Below are 24,425 nucleotides of genomic sequence, written 5' to 3' on the forward strand. Positions count from 1 at the left end.
CCTATTCTTGTTCGACTGGTCCTGAAACTGCCCTGGTGTAACCTGCATCTGTGTCCTAATGTTACTTCTAACTTTATTTTATTTTTTTGTGTGTGTCTTCATGTCTTGCAGGAAACAGAGCCAGATTTTAATCATTGTGCTGTGTGCATTGAAGGTTATCAGCTAAATGATGTGGTTCGCATCCTACCTTGCAAGTAAGTGTATGTGTTTATGCGCAAATGTATATAGTTTTGCTTTGTGGAATAAAGGCATTGCAAAATCCACTTTATTTTAACTTGAAAATGTATTTGTAACAGAATGTAATTATTTATTTATTTATTTGAATGCTGATCTTTCTCTTTTTGGTTTATTATTGGAGAACTACGATCTCTAATAATAATAATGTTTTAATTATTAAATAATAATAATAAAGTATATTTTGTTGTTGTTGTATAACATGAATAATAATAATTACATTTATGCTAATGTTATCCGTAATGCTTTTATTTTCAGAATTTAAACAGAAACTGCCCTTGTTATGGTCACTCATAAATCATGAATATTTTTTTTTTCATTTTATTGTCTGTGTTGTCCACTGACAAAATCTTTGCAATGCCCAATGCAATTTGGTTTTCACTCCAGACTTTGAATAATGCTCAAATGACATTTGTAGAGAGAGAGACGGGGAGAGATAAAGAGAGATCAGGGGTCACTTGCTGTTGTGAGTTTGGAGAGGAAATATGGCACTGCTGTGGCTGTGAAACACTGCCCTGTCAGACCTGCTCTGCTTATTTTTAGCAGCTCAGCTTCCAGTGACCTCTAGGCAGACAACAAACAAACATACACACACATTTAAAATGACAAACAAATACACACCATTCATACACAGCGTATTAAAGGAATGTGACACAAACATGCCCTTTCTAACAGTTTCAGACACCATCTGTCGAGTATGACCCGGTCACACAGCTGGAAGTCTAACTGCTAATTTTGTGGATCATCTTACACCAAACATGCATGCTGTACATGATCTTATGCTATAACTGCTTAAATAGATACACTGTGAGCAGCAACTTGTAGGAACTCACTAGTCTTTGTCATGATTACGGTTTTGTTGTCATTCCTTCCCCTTTTTGACAGACATATCCTTGTTGCTTATGCTACAAATCACCCCAAAATAACCATTTTGTCTTTTATTCACCATGTTGTTCCAGACCTGTATGACTTTCTGCTCTTCATCCACTTTCATTTAATGGAGTATCTTGGATATTCTGCTAAATATCTCTTTTAATGTTTGATGCTAGAATGTCAGTCATACAGGTTTGGAATGAGAAAATGAAAGATTCAAAATAAATAAATAAAAATTGAGTGAACCGTCTCTTTAAGTATAGTATCAGTCATCTCGCCACAATATCTGCTGTACCATAGCATTAATATTTTTCTCTTTTCATCCACACCCTCTCACATTCTATCCTTATTATCTCTTTTGCTCCCGCTTTCTTTCTCTAAAACTGTACAGCGGTGATGAAACGCTAATCCAGAGCCTGGTTAATTGCATTGTTCTCTGCTTAAGGCTGAATCACTGCTTCACTCCAGTCAGATCAAATAACACACTCATGAGCTGCAGGCTGTGCTGCCTCAGACAGCTGCTGGCATCCAGCAACAAATCAGTCTCAAAACTCTTAGTCATAGTGAGAAATGGTTGGATGAACAACCAGGTCATTAAACTGTTATGTCTGTTGGAATTTTGAGGCCATGTATATGGTGAAATACTTCCAAAAGGTCTCAAAATTAATAAACAAGAGTCCATCAGCTATTAAAATTAACGGGCAATTAAAAATATTGGCTGCTGTAACTTCCTATTTGAAGACTTGATACATCTACACAGGAAAGAAAACAGACACTTGGATTTCATGGGGTCTTTAATATACCAGTACCTTCTAGCAATTCCTCATAATCATTGATTACAATAAGAATGTTGGATATTTATCATATTCACTGTTCAGCATTAGATATTCACAGTTTTGCTCGGAGGGACCTTCAAAAAGGAAAGTTACAATATGCATAAAAGTATATCATGGAATAAAGAATTTTAAATACAAAAACATATGCATGACCTCCATTAGGACAGACACTGATGTCGACTGACTCATAATCTATTCCAATTCATCCCAAAGGTGTTTAATAGGGTGTTAAGGTTTGACCAGGCAAGTTCTTCCACACTCTTCTAAACCGCTTCTGTGGACCTTGCATTGTGCTCAGGGGTATTGTCATGCTGGAATAGAAAAGGCCCTACCCAACGTTACCATAGATTGTCATACAGTTATGTAATTAGATGCAGTATAATGAAGATTTATTTGGACATTCGAACTGGAATAACTGTTACAGCCAAACCCATTATTCGAAATACTTTTGACCATATAGTTTACATGATTTTTTTTAAAAATAAATAGTGCAAGATTTTGCAAGATTTTAACCATCAAGATCGTTGCATCATGAAAAAGAAGCATTGATATTATGGGTTAATATTAGTTTTTCCTGTCAGTGTGCCATTGGTTAGATTACTATTACATTTTGATGAAAGATTATTAAAATAGATTGTCTTAATTTAAATAATATATATATATTAAGAAATTTATACTTTTATTCTGCAAGGAATATGCTACCAAAAAAAAAAAAAAAAAAAATGCTGTTTTTGAACTTTCTATTCATCACAGAATCCTTAAAAAATGTATTACGGTTTCCACAATAATAATCAAGCAGCATTAAGTAACTGTTTCCTGCCTTGATAATAAATAGATATATATCTTGAGTACAAAATCTGTATATTAGAATGATTTTTGACTGATCATGTGACACTGAAGAAAAGAGTAAAGACCGTAAACTTCTAAATGTCAGTGTGTGTTTGTCTATATATACATATATACACACAACACAGTATATGTTGAAATGGTTGTCATCTGTTCTTATCTTATGGTTATCTCTTCTTAAGGTGAGTATCTCTGCTCTCTTAAGCATAAGCATCTCCAGCCACAATCAATAACTCCGAGCACAAGTAATGGCAGCACACTTGACCTAGCCATGGCCATTCAATTTACGTCCCTGTGCATTAGCTTCTCTGTTTCTCCTTTAACTTTCTTAGGGGTGTGCCCCTCACTTCATGGATGTGACTGACTGTTCTGTGTCATGGTGACCTTAAATGTGTTTTTTTAAATGTGCTTGATTTATATAATAGCATGTGCTATTGTAACTGTAAAATAATACAGTGCAGAAAGATTGGGCCCACACACAGAGCGTGTCATGCATCTCTTTATGTATCCCATGTGTTGTAAGCACCCTCATCATTAATTCATTTGACCCTTGTTTGCATGTTCTCCATCCAAGCAAATAAAGCTTTGTTGGAGTTTGTCTGTCAGAAGCATACGTCCTTAGCATTATTTGATATCCTTGAATAACCCCTCGGAAATGTATTGCTCCTGCTTTATTCCACACACTCAGTAGTTCTGTTTTTGGGGTGTGTTGAAATCTCTTTCATAACATTTCTTAGCTGATGAACCTGCCTTTATTCCTTTGGGAACTTGTGTAATACTCCTATAACTAGCATACTCACTTGAGGGTTTTTTTAATGTGGTTTTGGTCACCCTTTTGCTGTGTTTGAGGCTGCTTGGATGATTGCAGTGGAATGAGCGATATATTGAGTATATTTACATTGATTTTGGGCTCTGTAGTAAGTCTCTTTTGCTCACCAAGGCTGCATTAATTAGATTTCTACATTATCTGAAAGCTGAATAAATATAAATAAGCTTTACATTGATGTATGGTTTATTAGGATAGGGCAATATTTGTCAAAGATTCGAAAATCTGGAATCCGAGGGTGCATGCATATATATATATATATATATATATATATATATATATATATATATATATACACACACACAGTAGGAAATGTACTAAATATCTTCATGGAACATGATCTTTATTTTTTTCTTAATGGTTTTTGACATAAAAGAAAATCTTATAATTTTAACCCATACAATGCATTTTTGGCTATTGCTATAAATTTACCCATGCTACTTATGACAGGATTTGTGAGTCACAAGGTCACATATAGTAAAAACAGTAATATTGTGAAGTATTATTAAATTTTAAAATAAACTTTTTGTATGTAAATCTTTTTTAATTTGTAAATTATTCCAGTAATGACAAAGCTGAATTTTCAACAGCCATTACTCCACTCTTCAGTGTCACATGGTCCTTTAGAAATCATTCTAATATGCTTCTTATCAATGTTGAATCCATGATGCATATTTTAAGATTCTTTGATTATTGGAAAGTTAAAAGGGCAGTGTATTTGATGTATTTTTATTTGGCCCTTACTTTTCCTAAAAACTGAAAACAGACTCATAAACCAAAATTGTGTTAGTGTTAATAAGTTCAGTTGACTTCTGTTACATTTAAACAGTCTATTTTAATGAATTGTAATATAAAAATTGTCCAGCCTTATGATGCAGTGATTAAGGTTCTTCACAATCTTCAGAGCCACAATGGCTTCCTTGTCTCTAGCATGAGCCTCAGTGGCTGGCTTATGCTGAGAATCTTCCTCATGAAGAGGGTTTCCGCAATCGAGAGCCCAGGGTCTTTCCTGGATTAAACACAGCTCGAATTGTGTGGCAGCCAGATATGAAGAGGAGGAGAAGAGACTCAAAAGCTCTCTGTGAAAAGCTCATGTTGCTCCTTTGAAGTCCACCAGCTTCTTGCTTTTAATCTGCCTATCTCCCTCTCTCCTCTCTCTAGCTGTAATATAAATGTGTAATGTGCTTTTACATGTAATGTCCTTCTTGCGCTTGTGTTCTTAGAGCAGTTTCAAATATTCATCGTTTCTGTGAAGAGTTATGGTGATATCAAAGGCTTGATGCTGCATCTCATGGTCTTACATCGTTATAATAGAAATATAATTATTAGAAACATTTCATTCATATTTATTTAAACTAAATAACATTTCATATAGTACATTTTTAAACTAAACGTACTGTACAACACTTTAAATATACACAATGTAAACATGATTACAGCATGCAAAAGTCCTTTATTTATGCTATCAAAATGTTTTCCCTTCTTTTCAGGCACGTCTTCCATAAAATGTGTGTGGATCCTTGGCTAAATGAGCACTGCACCTGTCCTATGTGTAAACTCAACATTCTCAAAGCTCTGGGAATTATGGTGAGCTCACACACACACACACAGGACACTTTGTGCATTTTTACTTTCTCAAAAAAACTCATACTGTATGATTTATAAGCGTTTTGAAAAATGGGGACATTGGTTATGTCCTCATAAGTCACCCTCTCCTTGTAATACCTGTGTCAGACCCATGTCATTATACAGAGTTGTCCTGATATGTCACAAAAACAAGAGCACACACACACACGTTTGCTGGGTTTCCACTTTTTATTGGAACATTACATAGAAGTAATGGTTTTTATACTCTACAAACTGTATTTTCTATTCACTTCCCCTAAACCTACCCCTCATACAAAAAACTTTCTACAGTGTTAGGTTTTCAAAAAAATATGGATCTGTATGATCTGTATGATGTACCTCATGAAAACCAAAAAAGCCCCCATAGGGTCAAAACTGGTATTTACTATACTTGTGTTGGCATTTGTTCTCTATAATGTTGGGAAAACCAGGACCACACATACACTAGGTATAAATTATTTATTAAATATTATTTATTGAAATAATGAATAACTATATATATATTATTATATATGTAATATATATATATATATATATATATAATACCCTTGAGGACGTCCCCAAAGATATATTTTGTCACATTTACTGTATAGCTATCTTCTGGGAACAGTTTCCCCCGATGTACAGCTGTGTGAACTCACACTAACTTTAATTTAATAGAAAAACAACAGACACATTGATCTCAGAGGGTGACATTCATAAGGCTCTTATTTGATTTGTTATGATTTTATAATGATTTATCATCTTAAAAATAACTGCAGTTTAATTGGGATGGATTACCTAAAATATTACAGATCCGAGCATGTAGACATTACTGTAAAAAATGGCAAAATGTATTTGTTGCTGGTTGCAACATGATAAACATTGTTGCATGATGTAAAGTAATGTGGCCTGTAATCTTGTTTTTGCAGTGAGGGGTAGATTTATGATCTAGTAGCTCCCTCTGGTGGACATTTCATATAATTTTTCATGTCGTAATTTTACCAAGATTTTTTTTGGGTGGAGTTTGTATAGAATCTGTTCTAAAATGGGGACTAAGACATTCCTGTACTTACAGCCCAACCTGCCCTGTGTGGACAACATGGGTTTTGACATGGATCGGATGTCCCGCAGTCAGACTTCCAGCCAGAGGACAGCGCTGGTGGATTTGTCCTCTGAGACCAGCATTAGTCTAGAGCCCCTACGTCACTCCAGTTCTTCCCAGCTTCCCTCCGACGAAGAGCTCATTCCTCGCTCCGGAGAGATCAACATAGCTGTCACTAGTAAGAGCAGGGCTAAATCTCTTTTATGTCTCTCTTGTTCTATCTGGATGCTTTTAAAGGTGAAGTGTGTCATTTCTGCATCACCAAACTGAATTGCAAATATTATTTTCAAACAGGCTTGAGGTTTTCTCTGCATGCTAAACTGGGATATTAGAAAGTATTTCGATGTTGAAAAAAAAAAAAGCAACACACTTCTACTTTAAATTTTTCCATCACCTTTATTTACTCACCTCTGTCCCACTTTCTCCCTCATTTCCTCCCCAGCGGGGGGTAAACTTTCCTTTCTGTAGTGCACTGACTGCATCACTCCACCTGTTGTTCAGGGACATCTGTGTGCTGTGACTCATGTGCTGCTGAGGCTGAGCTCAGTGATGTGATGTGAGAAGGTGTCCTGCCCTTTACAGCAATACATATTCTCTACTACACTTCTTAAGTCACTGCATGTATGTCATGGCACTCTTTGGTCTCTCTTTTCTCACATGAAAAAAAACAAAAAACAAAAAAACAAACAAACAAACAAACAAACAAAAAAAAAAAAATATATATATATATATATATATATATAGTTAGTTCCCTTTTTATCTAAGGCTTATTTAGTTTTATAAAATATATTTTTCAAAATATCATTTTCATAGTATTAAGTTTATTTTTATATAAAGAATATAGTATCTTAATATCTTGTATTCATCTTTTTACAATAAATATACTGCTGTTTTCCTCCTTGTATCTCTTTTATCTGTCATTGTGGTGGCTGTATGTAAAGTGATTGTAAATTTCTAAGTTTAATTGTTTGTCTCTACTACACCTCTAGTAACAACCTTAGACCTTCACCATAACCAAAATATGTATTTAATTACATCATGTTCAGTCTTCATATTCCATATTATATATTTTCCTCTTATCTTTTCTTCCATGTTAACACATTTAAGGTAAATTTAGAAAGATATTAGACACAATCCAGTCCAGCATCTCATCTCATTTTCACTTTATTATTATTATTATTATTATTATTATTATTTATTTATTTTTTCAGAGTGGTTAATTCTCCTCTTACCTGGAATTGAATCATATCTAGTTTTTGACGTCAGCATATATGTGATCACACTCTCCTCAAACCTGTGACTCAACTTTTGTTCAAGCTGGCTTTAAATAACAGACAACCTCTCGTTCGCCTTCTATCTGAAGTTATTTTAGTTATGTAGGTTATACAGAGCAGTAGCACACATCATGCTGTGTGCATTGGAACTAGACTAAAGAACAGAAAACTGCAAACAAGTCAAATACATAAACGCTCAAGGAACTCCTCAGCTTTGTTGCAGAAACAGATGTAAGGTAATTAGGTGTTTGTGCAATCATTTGTTATTTACCAACCATTTGTCCGGGGGCTATGTCTTTAAAATATTCTGTTCAGCAGTTTTAACCCCACCTGTTGGCCTGTGTTCGTGTTCTACTGATTAATTATGTTAAAGAACACCAAGCAGGTGTATCTGCTTGAACAGCGCTGCAATTTATTCATGTTTTTACAGAAGGTTTTTGGTTGAAATCGTAGTTGTTTCTTAATTTTGTAAATAAAATGTAGAATTTTACAGATGTCATACAAATAAAGAAACATCAATATGGAATATTCAGCTGCTGATACATCTTCTAATGAAATGGTCTTCTTAGCAGATCCTCTCTTGCTTTGTAAATGTCCGGCTAAACCAGCACTAAGTGTCATGTGCGCTGAATGTGCTATGTTCAGTTTCTCTCTCGTGTTTTAATCCGTCTTGTTTGCGATCATCGCTTGCCTGTTGTTTCTTCTCCTGTTCCTCGGATTAGAGAAGTGCTCCTCTTTTCTTCACGCCTTCACCTGTCGCCAGTTTCCTCTTCTCTTCGGCTCTCTGTTCGAGATGATACCCTGGCCCAGCCCTCAACAGAAAATGACCCCTCCCCCTTTTACTCTGTCAACAGAAGAGTGGTTTATTGTTGCCAGCTTCGGCATCCTCTCTGCTCTCACACTTTGCTACATGATCATCAGAGCCATTGCCAGCACCCCCACCTATGAGTGAGTATTTTCAGAATGTCACTAAATACATTAACAGTGCGTTAGAACCTACTTCACAGGTTAATTAGTGTACTACTACAGTGGGTATGGAAAGTATTCAGACCCCCTTACATTTTTCATTCTTTGTTATATTGCAGCCATTTGCTAAAATCAAGTTCCCCCCCCCCCCCCTAATTAATGTACACACAGCACCCCATATTGTCAGAAAAACACAGAATTGTTGGCATTTTTAAAGATTTATTAAAAAAGAAAAACTGAAATATCACATGGTCCTAAGTATTCAGACCCTTTGCTGTGACACTCATATATTTAACTCAGGTGCTGTCCATTTCTTCTGATAATCCTTGAGATGGTTCTACACCTTCATTTGAGTCCAGCTGTGTTTGATTATACTGATTGGACTTGATTAGGAAAGCTACACACCTGTCTATATAAGACCTTACAGCTCACAGTGCATGTCAGAGCAAATGAGAATCATGAGGTCAAAGGAACTGCCTGAAGAGCTCAGAGACAGAACTGTGGCAAGACACAGATCTGGCTAAGGATACAAAAAAAAATTCTGCTGCATTTAAGGTTCCTAAGAGCACAGTGGCCTCCATAATCCTTAAATGGATGACGTTTGGGACGACCAGAACCCTTCCTAGAGCTGGTTGTCCGGCCAAACTGAGCTATCGGGGGAGAATAGCCTTGGTGAGAGAGGTAAAGAAGAACCCAAAGATCACTGTGGCTGAGCTCCAGAGATGTAGTCGGGAGGTGGGAGAAAGTTGTAGAAAGTCAACCATCACTGCAGCCCTCCACCAGTCGGGGCTTCATGGCAGAGTGGCCCGATGGAAGCCTCCCCTCAGTGCAAGACATATGAAAGCCTGCATGGAGTTTGCTAAAAAAAACACCTGAAGGAATCTCTGGTCTGATGAGACAAAGATAGAATTAAGGCCAAAAAGTTCTAAGTGGTAGAAAACCAGGCACTGCTCATCATCTGTCCAGTACAGTCCCAACAGTGAAGCATGGTGGTGGCAGCATCATGCTGTGGGGGTGTTCTTCAGCTGCAGGGACAGGACGACTGGTTGCAATCGAGGGAAAGATGAATGCAGCCAAGTACAGGGATATCCTGGATGACAACCTTCTCCAGAGTGCTCAGGACCTCAGACTGGGCTGAAGCTTCTCCTTCCAACAAGACAATTAAGCGCACAGTTAAAATAAGGAAGGAGTGGCTTCACAACAACTCCGGGACTGTTCTTGAATGGCCCAGCCAGAGCCCTGACTTAAACCCAATTGAGCATCTCTGGAAAGACCTGAACATGGCTGTCCACCAACGTTTACCATCCAACCTGACAGAACTGGAGAGGATCTGCAGGGAGGAATGGCAGAGGATCCCCAAATCCAGGTGTTAAAAACTTGTTGCATCTTTCCCAAAAAGACTCATGGCTGTATTAGATCAAAAGCGTGCTTCTACTAAATACTGAGCAAAGGGTCTGAATGCTTAGGACCATGTGATTTTTCAGTTTTCTTTTTTAATAAATCTGCAAAAATGTTAACAATTCTGTGTTTTTCTGTCAATATGGGGTGCTGTGTGTACATTAATGAAAAAAAAAAATAATAACTTAAATGATTTTGGCAAATGGCTGCAATATAACAGAGTAAAACATTTAAGGGGGTGTGAATACTTTCCGTACCCACTGTATATTAATGTACTATTTTTTTTTTTTTTTTTTACAAGTAATTATAAAGTGTCATAGTATTATGTAGCTGTAAGGGCTGTAAAATTAATCTTTAAATGAGTTTGATCAAATAATTATTATCAGTTTATTTAGATACATTTTATATTTAAACAAACTAGTGTTACTTCAGTGTCATTAAGATATTATTACAGTTTGAATTTGTATTTTCCATTTTAATTTTAGTTAAAAAACAATACTACAAAAAAAGGAATGTGTGTTCACACCTAAATAACTTCTGTATGAGTTTTCTATTATTACCATGTACTTCAAAATCAGTGCTTGTTAAATGTTTTTCTTTCTTTTTTTAATGTCTTTTACAGGCTGAAGTTGGAATGAAGATTTTTTTTTTTTTTCCTGTGGCATCCTGATTTCTAAAACTGAAATGCATCCTGAAAAATGAAGTTGTGGATCGCACTTCAAGTCCGTTTCTTGCACATGTATTGGTAGTGTTAATAGAGCTAGCTTTCAACTAGAGATGAGCATATTCAGAGCTTTTCACTAAGTGATATTTCTAATGAACTTCTTGTTTTACTCAATTGCTGTAATTAATACGTCCTTTTTTGTTTTCATTTTAGAGGAATAGTGTTCACATATGTTACGTTTTTTAAATTTGTATTTTTTTTTTTACATTGATTGTCATGTGAATTTTTAAAGACATCTGTGTGTGTGTGTGTATTAAAATTGCTTTGTGCAAAAATCTTTGTTGTGCTTTTTAGTAAGTTAGTAGTTACTAGTACTTCTTGTATTTCTGTCTCTCTCAGTTTACCATGCTAATTTTTACATTCAGACCAGGAACCTCCATCATGTCATATGTCTACTAGACAATCTTGATTTATTGTGGCGTATAATAGTTGTACAGTTCAAGTCAGTAGTGCCTTACAATAAGTCAAGCCAAAAGCACTAAAAATAGTGTAACACATCTATGAGGACAGATTGTGCTTTGGATCAGCCTAACATTTAATGCATGGGCATAAGGGATTGTATGGCATTCAGCTCCAGCAGAGTTTAATTGGAAACATAAAAAACAAAACAAAACATGAACAAGCTAATGAAGGATTACTTAATGGAGTCGAGCATATTTTGCTGTACTTTAGTATGATATACATTATTAAGCAGCTGTCTTTGAGTTTATAGTCATATAATTACAAGGTAGCACAGCATTTTTATGATAAAATATCCGGCACATTTAAGAAAATCAATAAAGTTTTTTTATTCATTTCATTATTTTATATATTTATTTACCCACCGGTGGGTAACATTGTTTTACATACATACTGTGTGTATAATTATTTTAATAAAAGACAATCCACATATTTGTTGTAACAGTCTGCAGCTCACGCAGTTCAGTATTTGCTACCTAATCTAGTCTTTCTATACTAGACATATATAATATGTAGCCCTATAAATTGTACATAAAATCTACTCAAACATTGGGTTGTTGAGAATTATTTACCTTTTAAAAATTGTTGGCAAATGTCATTATGCTATATTATCACCAAACCTCAGATTCACTCTCCACAACTTGTTTTTTTTTCAAATAGCACAGCTTATCTTATATATATATCAGATTTCCGCTGAGAAGCTTGATGGTAATTGGTCTGGTGTCAAGGACATAATAAGTGTTGATTACACGTAAACAACTGACATCGATTTTGTGCTGAGATGAAATGTCAGAGTTGAGCACAACCTTTATGGAGGAGGTAAATAAGTCTTTTGAGTCAGCAGTAGCTGCATCTTGAATAGTTTATTAACATTCAGAAGAATCATTCTATCTTTAATCTTTCTCATTTTCTTTCTATCCCCCTGTTGCACACAAAAACTGATCATTATCACAAATGTACAGTTGGCTTTTATGTCGTGCTCTAACCCTATTCTTTTTGTTGTTTGTCTGTTTTCAGGCGGTCATTTCTTCAACCGTAATTCTGTGTCTCCGCGCAGCGTAGTCTGTGAGATGGAGCTTCCAGACATCCAGACGTCGCTGGACATGTACGACGACAACAAATCGTGAGGACACGCACCTCCTCCACCTCCAGCCCATTCCTCCATCATCCTCTCCCTGAGCCCAGACTGTGGGGAACAATCTTTATGAGTGTGAAATGGAGCATTGACCGTGAGCACACTGACTCTGGCGATAAACTCTACCGCTGTAGAATGATCGGTCGCTTCAAGTGGATGTGATTGGACTGTTGCACCATCATCAGCCTCCTTACACTTTTAGACGTATTTGTTTTCTCTTGCTTTTTGAAAGACTGTCTTTTCACAGATGGCTGTGGGAAGTACCTCTTAGTTCATTTCTCTGGTCTCCTCGGTTAGCCACAAGTGTTGTCAACTGTTTTCTCGTGTATATCATTTGCTGACCGTTTTTAAGTTCCCATGATTAATATTGTTCCAGATGGGGAAAACTCTTGTGAACAGTCATAAAAGCAGGATTGAAAACTGAGCCTTTATGGAAGAGCTGTCTGCTTTGTATCTCTGCTTTTGTAGCTAAATAAGATGCATACGAACTCGTCCTTCATATGCTGAAATGCTGCAGTTTCACGTTTAGTGCTGGCCCATTAGCACTCGAAAATCCTTGACAAATCACCGTTACTTCCTTGTAGAGATATACAGTATTCTGTACATAGAAAGAAAATGTTTTAAACATGTATTTAAAGAAAATCCTATGGAGTCCTTACAGCGAATACTAATCAATTCCAAGCAAGGGGACCTAACACATATATATATATATATATATATATATATATATATATATATATATATATATATCATTCATATATATATCTTTCTCTCAAGTGGCCTCTTAGCACAGTTTGTCTTTCCTGGATCTTGTCCGTGCAAAAGAGTGTCTGTCTCTTTTGTGTTCTCATTTTCGTAGCCAGTTTATGGGGGGATGGCATTGTGACCATACAGGCCTGCACTCACAGAGATCTTTGTGCTGATTCTGCATCAGTGATGTTTTATGTCATATGGAGTCGCGGTCAGGAGAGGGCAGAGCTCTACTCTGAGACACTCAGTGAATAAAGATTCTGCTTTATGTGGGTCATGATATGGGCTACCTGTGTTACATACTGCCTCAGCATTAAACTTGTCATAATTGCCTATACTGCTTTCTTTCTTTGAGTGAGGTTCAAAACGAACACAACTAACACAAATCAGTGTTATATTATTCTTATTGATAGACTATTATAACAATTTATAGTTTGAAGTAGCTTTTATTTTGATATTTTCAGTTTTAATTTTAGTTTCAGCTTAAGTAAATTAGTTTTTGTCAGATTTTCAAAAAATAATAATATAATATATTATATTAAAATTATATATATATATATATATATATATATATATATATATATATATATATATATATATATATACATATATACATATATATGTATAAAAATATCTTTATTTTTATTTATTTTTAGTGCATCAACTTAAATTTATTTTATTTCAGTTACTTTACAAGGAAACATTTTCATTAACATTTTTAATTTATGTTTAAAATTGAAGCTAATATTTATATATCATTGTATTTCAGCTTGATTTTAATAAATGTCTGGAATGTGCCTGTCATGCCAAGTGGCCATCCACCACGATTACAGAGGAGTAAACAAAAAAAAAAAAAAAAAAAAAAAAATGATGAGCAAACTGGATTCTTATTTAATAAAACTTATGATTAAATATGATTAAGGAATTATTTAAATATTTTTGTTACTTTTACTTTTATTATATTTTTTATTATTATTACTAATATTATAAATATATAGGGCTGGTGAAAAACATGACAGCAAAAATAAAACATAAGGCCTTATTTTTAATGTTACTAAATTACTATAATAATTTCAGTTTAATATAATTATAAGCATCTTAAAAAAATAATTAAACAGGAAGTAGATGTAGGAATTTTTTTTTTTTATTTATTTTTTTTTTCCTAATAATACGGGCACCAATAAGTGTGATCTTTAGTTTCTTGGAAACCTTTTTTTTTTTTTTTTTTGCTTCTGCTTTCGGATGTAATTCGAAGCTATTGTATTAATTTCGTTCAGTTTAGCGTGTATAACCTTTTCTTCTGCGATTCCGCTATGCTATATTCTCACATTTGAAGTGAATCGGACAATGCTTTCATCCGCCGCGAGAGGGCGATAGAGCGCGCTGATTAACTGCAGGAAATAACCGAGAACAGACATGAAAAGTGCTCAAGTGTACACTAGAAGAAGACTAACGGGACGTTTACTAATGACTTTTTAAATGGCGTTTACTTTAACGTTAGTTATTTTGATAATTTACCATGAACTACTCACGGGATCCAACAGCGTCGAACTACTTAGCAGGAAATATCTGACGGACGGAGAACGATTGAAGACTTTTCAGCAAGGAAATGAAAACAGTCAGAGGCGGATTAATTTTCAGGTAACGTTACATTTATTTATTTACAAACATTTATTAGAGGATCAACCCCATGAGATGAAACATCTCGTTTTCATGGGGGTCCTATTAAGTAGACTACATCATTAAAATATCTCCATAAGAACTCAATCACTGCGGCTGATAAGTGACAATGGATGAGTCTCAAAATCTAGTGAACTGTCTAACTTAACAAGATGCTGAAGCAGTTTTAGTCCTCAAAGATGAGCTTACAGTCTTATGGCTTAAGTTACTCACACAAATAGTTAAATGCGTCTTGGATACCTAGAAATGCTGTCTAGGTAGGCAGCTTACTTGATTTTGAGAGGCAGCCAATAACTAGGTGATTATATTATTTCTAAATAGTAAAATTGTAAAAATTATTACAATATTAAAATATATTATATAAAGCTATAGTTACTAACCCTATCTCAATTTATAACATGAGTTTTACGGAACACACACACTAAAAAGGTAACGCCAGTAGCTTTCCTCATGTGATTAACACCTGTTGCACAAGGTGACTCTGTCTGGTCATGTCTTGTTTTGTCTGATTGTAGAATTCACTCAAGAGACAAGCCTTTCTGAATTCAGCACTCAAGAAATCCAACCACTCTGCCCGTTATGGCATCAACCAGTTCTCAGACTTATCTCCACAACAATTCAGAGGTGACTATATGCAGGTTATGGATGCTTACAGATAAATGCATTTTGTATGATGGTACCTAACATGTTTAATTTAAAAAAAAAAAAAATTCTCAGAGCGATATCTCACAGTCTGGAATGAGACGGCTCCAAAGTTCGACCCCTCCAGGTCTGGAATTCAAGTTAAGATGAATTATCCATCCAAGTTTGATTGGAGGGACCATGGGGTTGTCGGGCCAGTCCGTAACCAGGAGTCGGTAGGGTGTAGATCTTAAGATTAGACTTTAGATCTGAACTTTTTCCCACTGATTTTTTTTTTTTGCATGTCTTCTTTCACTTTTGTGTAGTGTGGAGGATGCTGGGCCTTCAGTGTGGTGGAGGCCATTGAAACGGTATCTGCTAAAGATAGTGGAGAACTGCAGCAGCTCAGTGTACAGCAGGTTATAGACTGCTCTTATAAAAACAAGGGCTGCGATGGTGGATCTCCTGTCGGAGCTCTGGATTGGCTCGCACAGGTGCTGTCATCTGCTTTCTCCTTTACTTGTGATGATATAACTAATAATTGTTATAATATTTTATTATTTAAATACTGCAATTTTGATGAATAAATCTTACTGCCCCCGAACTTTTGAGTGGTTGTGCAACAGGGTTTGTACATGTTATTATTTTCCTATTATCATTATGTTCATATTCCCTCAATTTAGCGAACAAAAACATATTAAAAAGCAGTAATTAAGCTGGTCAGATCAGCGATATGTATTGTGAAGTGCACATTCGGAGCTTTTAAATGACACCTGTTTTTTTTTTTTAATTAGTATTGTAATAAGGGTTTTAATTAATTAGCTAGCTGCATCAGATCTGAGAGACTTAAAGTGAAGTTGTCTGTACAAGCCACAACAAGCTGCTGATTACAGGTGGATGTCATCCTGGTAATCCCGTAATTGGCACATTCTAATATCCTCTTATATATATGTCTTTTAATTTCAGACCAGACTAAAGTTAGTAAATGAGGCGGATTATCCGTTTGAAGACAAGGCTGGCATCTGCCAGTACTTTCCTCAGTCTCACGCCGGAGTGGCTGTGAGGAATTACTCGGCGTATGACTTCAGGTAATCAGATGGCTTGAGCTTTACATCAACAGTGTGCTGTGCTGTAGACCTCATGTACTATTCAAATTCAAGGTTGAAGTCTGTCAGGTTGTGGGCGAGCATTTTATGTTTACTCATCTGTTCTAGTCAACTCTGTTTGCAACTCGGGGTCAGGTGCTGAACGGCCACTGACCACGTACCACTGGTCCAAGACCAAATGCACTTCTCACGTATTTCGTTGTCTTACATTTGTGCCAAATGTCACCGTGTCTCCTTATTGAGATGAGACCAGATTTCTGTCCTAACTGGCTGGGATTGATATGTTGTTGTAGTGGACATGAAGAGGTGATGATGAGTGTGCTGGTGGAGTCGGGACCTCTTGTTGTCATTGTGGATGCCATCAGCTGGCAGGATTATCTGGGCGGCATCATACAGCACCACTGCTCCAGCCACAACGCCAACCATGCTGTACTGATCACTGGTTATGATACCACAGGTACACAGACACGGACGGTTAAACACTCTTTACTTGTGCCTCAGAGCATTTAAAGGTTCAAAGCGCTGGCCTTCACGGATTACGTCCTGTCAAGGGCACAGAATTGAGCAGACACTGGCAAACGCTGGCTGTGCGCCAACATCCCAGCTAACAGCCTGATGCATCTGCACTATAATCAGCCAGCTGTCCACAGCGTTTATCCTCTCCGATGAGTTGTTTTCTCTTGTTTGTTTACTAGTTTGAATTAAGTACTTTCGGTGTAAAGTAGAGAAATTGATGCTCTGTGTCATGCCCAAACTGTTATTGCTAGCATTATTAATCATTTCATACCATTATAAGTGTACACTATGTAGTACCACTTGTTGATCATCTCCCATCTGGGGGTATATTTTCATTATGTCTTTATATTTATCACAGGGGAAGTGCCATATTGGATAGTACGGAATTCATGGGGGACCTCATGGGGTGACGATGGATATGCTTACATAAAAATAGGGAACGACATGTGTGGTAAGTTTAGTGACCCACTACTAATGCTTCTTTACCTTGTTAACAGTTTGACAGGTAATGCATTCTGCTGTTATGTGGCATGGTGTGCATTCATAAATATTCATGAAATGTTTAGATGTTGGCATACACTCAATACTGTTTGCAGGGTGAAAATCAAATCATAAATGCCAAATCAATCATGTTTTAATTCATATCAGATCATTTGGAAGTGATGTAGTGAGGTGATTGTGAGGTCGTGATCTTGTTTGTCTATTGCGTAGGATGACTTCACGCAATGTCAGATGACAGTCAATAGCCTCTGTTTTTCTTTTCCCAGGCATTGCGGACAATGTTGCTGCTGTTTTGGTGTAATTGTCGATAATCTTCGTACTTCCGTGAAAAGGCTGCGGCAGATCCACATTTAAAAATATCACACTAGGGATGGAAGTCCTCCAGTATAGATAGCTGGAGAGAATTGTAAAAATTCTCACGGGGATGCGGATAACAAATCCTGTTGCCTCTCGGTTGCAAAGCACGTACACTAATACACCACATTCCTAATCCCAGCCACGGTAGCCCAAAATAATCAGAGTCAGAGCCGGATTTCATTTTAGTAATGCAACGCACACCAGCTAGATTCATCAATAAGATGGTTTTAATCTTCAGAAAACACTGTTCGTATATATCAGTGCACAACTGAAGACTTATTGTATTGTGACATTGCACTGATATAGGACACACAAGGGATCTCGTCTGCAAAAAGGTGAACATATTATTATTATTATATGTCAATTCTAATAATTACAGCCTTAAAGAGTTTTAAAAGAAAAAGTGCATATTACTAAAGTATGTGCAAGATATTTCGTATGATCTGTTTTTAGAAACACTTGTAACTACAAAGCTTACTTTTTATTATTTTTTTACATTTTAGGAATAATCAGAAATGTTTACTTACTGTATAGTATATAAACTCTGTTCTATCCAAGTTTACATTTTGACCAAAAACGTTGTTTTTTCCCCCCAAATAAACAAGAAGTTTCTCTCTATCTGTATTTGTGTGAATTGTATTTACAAAATAGAAATGGGTTAATTATACATTTTATAATATTACATTATATTGACAGTATATACACAAGCGAATCAACAGTTTCACTGATGTAGAGATTTTGTTGAGGCAGTTTTTAAATTGACATATATTCTGGAACATCTGTAAAATCAGCACAGCTTTGTAGCCTCTCATTCTGCCATTTAAAAGGTTTTTGGTGACACATCTTGGGGAAGGTAGACTCTTTTTCTTTTGTACTCTGCAACAACCACGGTCCATCCTTTTCTCATCCCTCCATCTTTTTAGTCTGAGTCATCGCTGCTGCTGCAGTAGGAGCTGTCGCAGCATTCGGCCATGTACAGGAAGGTGTGCTCACTCGGGTCCAGCTTGGGAACCCACTCCCTCGGAACCAGGAAGGTGGCCAGGTTAAACAGATCCACAAACACCTTATAGCGATCACTGGCAAAACATCCATAAGGCTTATCAATACATTCGAGCGCTTCGCGTTTAGAAGATGGTTTGCATATTGCCGGCAATTCACATCTCATTTTCCAGCATTGTGTTACACATGGATAATTCCAGCAGATGCAGAGTGTTTCATCTGGAGACCTACCTGACAGTGGAGCGCAGGTACTGATAGCCTGATGAGCCACCTGTGCCGTCTTTACTGCCAATCATTCTGTGCACCATACACACATGGTTGTCTAGGGGAAAATGTCAGTATAAATTATGCAGGAAGTACAATCAAATTGTTATTGATATGCAAAAGAATATCTGTTTTTATCTCTTTTATTCAGGGTTGACACTCCTAACTGGCTTTGCACTGTAGGGCGTTATGGGTCAGGTTTATTTGGCGTTCTGATGCTTTGTTTTCAGTGTTCTCACATACATCTCCATTTTGTCATCAGGGTGTCGATGTCCATCAGAGATGTCAGGAGTTGGAAAGGAACCTGAAAGCGAGGCTCCTCCCTGAGAGCAGATGGCCATAAATTACAAATAATTTAAAATTGAGTTTAGCCATAAAAATAATAATGATAATATATATATATATATATATATATATATATATATATATATATATATACACATATACACATACAGTACAGACCAGAAGTTTGGAAACATTACTATTTTTAATGTTTTTGAAAGAAGTTTCTTCTGCTCATCAAGCCTGCATTTATTTGATCAAAAATCCAGACAAAAATGTAATATTGTGATTTATATTATTACAATTTAAAATAATTGTTTTTAAATTTATTATACTTTAAATTATCATTTATTTCTGTGATGCAAAGCTGAATTTTTAGGATCATTATCACATGATCCTTTAGAAATCATTCTAATATCATGATTCATTATCAAAGTTGGAAACAGTTCTGCTGCTTAATATTTTTTCAGAACATGTGATACTTTTTTAGGATACTTTGATGAATAAAAAGTAAAAAAAAAAAAAAAAGTATGTTTTTAAAATATAAATATTTAGTAATAACAATATACACTACTGGTCAGTAATTTGGGGTCAGTAATTTTTTTTTTCTTCTTTTTAAATAAAATCAATACTTTTATTCAGCAAGGATGTGTTAAATCGATAAAAAGTGAAAGTAAAGAAAATATATTATTAGAATTTTTTTATAAATGCAGTTCTTTTTAACCTTTTATTCATCAAATATATTAGACAGCAGAACTGTTTCCAACACTCCTAATAAATACGAATATTAAAATGATTTCTAAATGATCATGTGACAGACTGGATGTTACATGTGACACTGAAGGCTGGAGTAATGATGCTGAAAATTCAGCTTTGCATCACAGGAATAAATGTTTTTTTTTAAGTATATTCAAATAGAAAACTATTATTTTAAGTTGCAATAATATTTCACAATATTACTGTTTTTTTTCTGTATTTTTGATCAAATAAATGATTTTTTTTTTATTTTTAGCAAATGTACAGTGGTGTTCTTTGAAGTACCTTTGAGTCTCATGTTAATATTGTATATGAATATGTCCAGTGTTATTCAGTACCATAACATATATCAAGAAGGCCTATGGTATTACACTTGATACAGCATCTAATTTTCTAAATTATTATATATAGAATGATTTCTGAAGGATTATGTTAAACTGAAGTTGGAGTAATGACTGGAATTGTTTTTGTTTTAATAATATTTCCCAATGTTACTGTTTTTTTTTTTTTTTTTTTTTTTTTTTTACTGTATTTTTGATGAGAGGTGGTAGAACAGCATCTCTTGATTAGCAGATAGATGTACCTGTAGAAGTAGATCATCAGGGCTCCTTGCAGGGCTTTATAGGACAGCCTCCTCTGACCTGCATGGACAGAAGCAGATATTCAGAGTTCTAGCTAGTGGATGTGTCACTTGACATTGTATCTCTGAAGCATCTCAAGAGGTTCTCTGACCTGTGCTTACTAAGTGATTGTGTCTTTTCTCATCAAAGAGCGATAAGAAAATGTCTCTCTGCTTAATGAGCTCGGCCATCATCTCCTCTTTCATTTCTGAGGCTGGTTTTTGCTGTTAAGAGGAAACGAGAGTTATCACTTACAACCGAGATGGGAGAATTGCACAGAATTATCCAGGGATTCTCAGCATACCTCTATCTTTTCCTTTTCTCTCCCGAGCCCCTCGAAAATATTGGTTTCCAGTTTCCCCCAAAAATTGAATCCGTCTTCCTCCAAGCCAGGCGTTCTCTCCAGCCATTGCTGAAAAGTATTGATTGCTTATGATAAATGCTGTCCGTTAGATTAATCCTGACTTGATATATAAATTGGCCATGTGGCCTATTCCTCTCTGAATACCAATAACCTGCAGTGAAGTCCAGTAAGTTATGGTTCTTTGATTAATACACTATTCATGACCTCACAGCTAATATTTCATCTTCTAATATCATTTCCCTCAGGTTTACCTCCACTAGCTGCAGCAGCGTGGGCTCCTGCTCTGAGTGGAGGAGCAGCTCACTTTCCTGGTCACCGAAATTGTCCCGGTAATGCCTCCTGTTGTAGGGGACCCTCTGGCTGTGAGGGACCCCGATCTTATTTTCCAACAGTCGAAACTGCAGACTCTGGAAGCCTGAAGCAGATGAGAGGTATTCCCTGTACACAAAAAAATGCAGATCAATTGGGCTAAACACTATTATGCTAAACACTGCCATTGATTTTGATTTAACAAATGAGTGCCATCCAGTGCTTATTTACTGAGTTAGCTCTCTCCCGTCTCTTGAGTGTTAGCACATTTCCAACAGCAAGTTTGCCCAAACATTGCTGTTATCTAGGAAGTGTTATGGCCTACTTGTTTTCAGTAATTGTTTGGCAGTGATTTTTTTTTTATTTTTTATTATTACAGTATTATGAATACAAATAATACGAATTCTATACACCTTACCTGAAGTCATAGAAGTCTAAGGCAGTCATGGTTTCCAGAACAGCAAACTGGTCAAGCAACAGTCTGAATATTATCACAATCCTGTGGATGCGAGTGTTGACTTTGAGCATGTTTCGCTCGTCACGTACCTGAGAAAATATGCAGTGCATTTAGATTAATTTTCAACAGTCTTTATAATGTCCCTGACACATGCCATTTAACTGGAGAAGTATCGTAAACTAGACTGAAGGTGGCAGCCTCATGCTGAGGAGCAGATCCTTTCTTTGAACTGAATCATAGCCTGCATCATAATACTGATGGATCAGGCTGTTTATCATTGTCCTAATGGCTCCCAAATAATAAATTAACTGAATTATTATTATTAGGTTTAGAAGCATACATATGTGGCACTTTGACAAGAATCCCAAATATCGTTATAAAATGTGTATTAATAAAATAAAAAAAAAAAAAAAAAAATATATATATATATATATATATATATATATATATATATATATATATATATATATATATATATATATAAATAATGTTTTAACAAATAATAAATGTTAATACAAATAATCAAGTTTTATTCAAGCAATTGGCAGTGTTGTTTTTTTTTTTTACTTTCCATTTATCAAAGAATCCTGGGGGGGGGGGGGGGGGTAATAATAATAATTTATATATATATATATATATATATATATATATATATATATATATATATATATATATATATATATATATATATATATATATATATATATATATATATATATAATATATCAGATCACAGATAGATATCACAGTTTCCACAGTAATATTAAGCAGCCAGACCATTTTGTTGAGCATCATATTGGCATATTACAATGATTAACATTGAAGACTGGAATAATGACTGCTGAAAATTCAGCTCTGCCATCACTGGAATAAATTGCAATTTAAAATATATTCGAATACAAACAAAAAAAAAAAACATGATATTTTACAATATTACAGCTTTAGGGAATGTACAGTAAGAGACTTCTTATAAAAATAAAAAGCATAGAAAAAATAGTATGCAGAATAGCACAGAATATCAGATAATAACATTAACATAATTGCTGTGTTTCTGTCTTTTATTTACAGATATTTATGAAAATCATTCATCATGTCTTTCTAATTTCTTCATTGTGCCCTGTCAGTTTAGAACGTCATTAGATGTAATATTCTCATTAGAAATGGCCCTTAACAAATTTTAATAGGTGACTTATTAAATGTTAATGTTATTTAATTGATTAAAAGCAGGTTCATTCAAGTTAGGAGAAAAAATGGTGCTAAATCAGCTGTTCTTAACACCGTAACACAAATCTTCATGTTCGAGGCTACTCACATGTCCACTGGTGAAGATTTCTCTCACTGAGTCCAGCTCCCACAGAACTTGTTTAAACCACAGTTCATATGCTGCAATACAAGGAACGAGTTAATCATTTCTTCAGGTTACATGTGCAAAGTCAAGGTGCAGTGCCATTGAACTCAAGGTTATGACAGTCATTAGATTTCAGTATGTATTTATTTGTGTAAAATGTGCAAATGGATTGTGGGTTTGAGTAAGGCTGGATTTACTTGTGGGTAGATGCTTGATTGTTGATGTTTTATTGTTAAATCAGATACAGAACATGGGTTACATTCAGCATTGTGTTGTTAAGTTTTTGAGTTAGCTGTCTTGCCTATTTTCGGCTGCAGTGGAACTTGTTTACATTCAGTGTTATAAATGGAGGGCTTTTTTTTCTGTCGTGTTTTGGGAGCGTTCAATGGAGTGAGGCTAACACTGATTTGCCTGAAGGCTGTTTAGCGTTTGTTTGGCTCACCTTGATGTGTGACAATGAACAGATGTTCGTCATGGATCTTGTTTCCCTTCAGCTCACTTTGAAGCACCTGAGATGTCACTATTTTATCCAGCTGCGGGGATGAGAGAACGTTTTTGTTTCATGGAAAGCAAGCCAAAAAATCTGACATAACCAAACTAAGTGTGTCTACTTAAAATAGAACAAAGTTCTGTTTTCATAGTTCACAGTTTGCCATTAAATTCTGAAATGCATGCATTTTCCAATTAGGCAACTCTGGACATACAGAGCACAATAAACTTTATATTCAAGGTCTGCTCCCCAATTAATCATGAACTATTTTAGGAGAAGCTATGCTTTATGCCTATTAAAATATATAAAAATATACAATTAATATGCATGAGCTAATGTGTAGTTTACCTGCAGATAGTCACCATAAATAAGACCTCCTTTACTGGCCTTGTTAATTCCAGTCTGAGAATCATCATTCTCATCTTCTTTCAGATGCTGCTTACTGTTTGACCTGCATTTTCATCAAACGCATCAACAGCAAAAATACAAGAAACATTTGTCTATTCAGTGTAGGTTAGTCTTCCAACTGGTTTCAGATATGGGAGACATATGATTGGCTCCATTTTAGGGGGAAATGTGCTGTGAAATTAGCAGTAAATCGAAAAATATTGAAAGCTGAAAATACATACACAAATTTCCTCTGAAAATATGGGCATCCACTCATGGCTGAAATGTTAATATGAGACAAGCCGGATTGTTTTCTTTCTCACCTCTTCAAAAAGGC

General features: G+C 35.5%; 3 protein-coding genes across 4 annotated transcripts in view; 2 read left to right on the top strand and 1 right to left on the bottom strand.

Annotated features, from left to right (window-relative positions):
* Positions 1–12,929, top strand: part of LOC113099541 (E3 ubiquitin-protein ligase RNF130-like) — a 50,186-nt gene extending 37,257 nt beyond the window's left edge. Inside the window, exons 6-10 of one of the 2 annotated variants that reach the window (XM_026264400.1) lie at positions 112–194; positions 5,106–5,202; positions 6,299–6,503; positions 8,454–8,547; positions 10,586–10,777. In XM_026264400.1, coding sequence (XP_026120185.1) covers positions 112–194; positions 5,106–5,202; positions 6,299–6,503; positions 8,454–8,547; positions 10,586–10,601 — 495 coding nt within the window. In that variant the 3' untranslated portion in view covers positions 10,602–10,777. Of the gene's footprint in view, positions 1–111; positions 195–5,105; positions 5,203–6,298; positions 6,504–8,453; positions 8,548–10,585; positions 10,778–12,163 lie in introns of those variants that run through there. The other variant, XM_026264401.1, reaches the window with a different exon arrangement.
* A 1,434-nt stretch (positions 12,930–14,363) lies between these two features.
* LOC113099544 (cathepsin O-like) lies at positions 14,364–18,392 on the top strand. Its single transcript, XM_026264403.1, has 8 exons — positions 14,364–14,672; positions 15,227–15,335; positions 15,429–15,568; positions 15,659–15,826; positions 16,299–16,420; positions 16,732–16,895; positions 17,313–17,405; positions 17,722–18,392. Exons 1-8 carry the CDS (start codon positions 14,511–14,513, stop codon positions 17,754–17,756), a joined length of 993 nt encoding a protein of 330 aa, XP_026120188.1. The 5' UTR covers positions 14,364–14,510; the 3' UTR covers positions 17,757–18,392.
* Positions 18,393–18,420: 28 nt separating this feature from the next.
* LOC113099545 (tryptophan 2,3-dioxygenase A) lies at positions 18,421–24,425 on the bottom strand. The gene is made up of 12 exons (XM_026264404.1): positions 24,331–24,425; positions 24,050–24,152; positions 23,654–23,744; positions 23,176–23,246; positions 21,825–21,952; positions 21,349–21,535; positions 21,038–21,145; positions 20,846–20,957; positions 20,697–20,754; positions 19,319–19,398; positions 19,043–19,133; positions 18,421–18,888 (listed from the first exon to the last, which is right to left on the bottom strand). The coding sequence occupies exons 1-12, from the start codon at positions 24,363–24,365 to the stop codon at positions 18,732–18,734; spliced, it is 1,221 nt and encodes a 406-aa protein (XP_026120189.1). The 5' UTR covers positions 24,366–24,425; the 3' UTR covers positions 18,421–18,731.

The sequence above is a fragment of the Carassius auratus genome, unplaced genomic scaffold (genome assembly GCF_003368295.1).
Source record: "Carassius auratus strain Wakin unplaced genomic scaffold, ASM336829v1 scaf_tig00216959, whole genome shotgun sequence".
NCBI classification, from domain to species: domain Eukaryota; kingdom Metazoa; phylum Chordata; class Actinopteri; order Cypriniformes; family Cyprinidae; genus Carassius; species Carassius auratus.

Excerpts from the sequence above, each read along its gene's own strand:
- LOC113099545 (XM_026264404.1), bottom strand. The coding sequence starts at position 24,365 with ATGAGTGGATGCCCATATTTTCAGAGGAAATTTGT. Across the intron at positions 24,153-24,330 it reads TATTTTCAGAGGAAATTTGT|GTCAAACAGTAAGCAGCATC; the intron begins GTATGTATTTTC and ends ATGAAAATGCAG. Across the intron at positions 23,247-23,653 it reads GTTCATTGTCACACATCAAG|CATATGAACTGTGGTTTAAA; the intron begins GTGAGCCAAACA and ends CTTGTATTGCAG.
- LOC113099544 (XM_026264403.1), top strand. The coding sequence starts at position 14,511 with ATGGCGTTTACTTTAACGTTAGTTATTTTGATAATTTACCATGAACTA. Across the intron at positions 14,673-15,226 it reads AGAGGCGGATTAATTTTCAG|AATTCACTCAAGAGACAAGC; the intron begins GTAACGTTACAT and ends GTCTGATTGTAG. Across the intron at positions 15,336-15,428 it reads ATCTCCACAACAATTCAGAG|AGCGATATCTCACAGTCTGG; the intron begins GTGACTATATGC and ends AAAAATTCTCAG.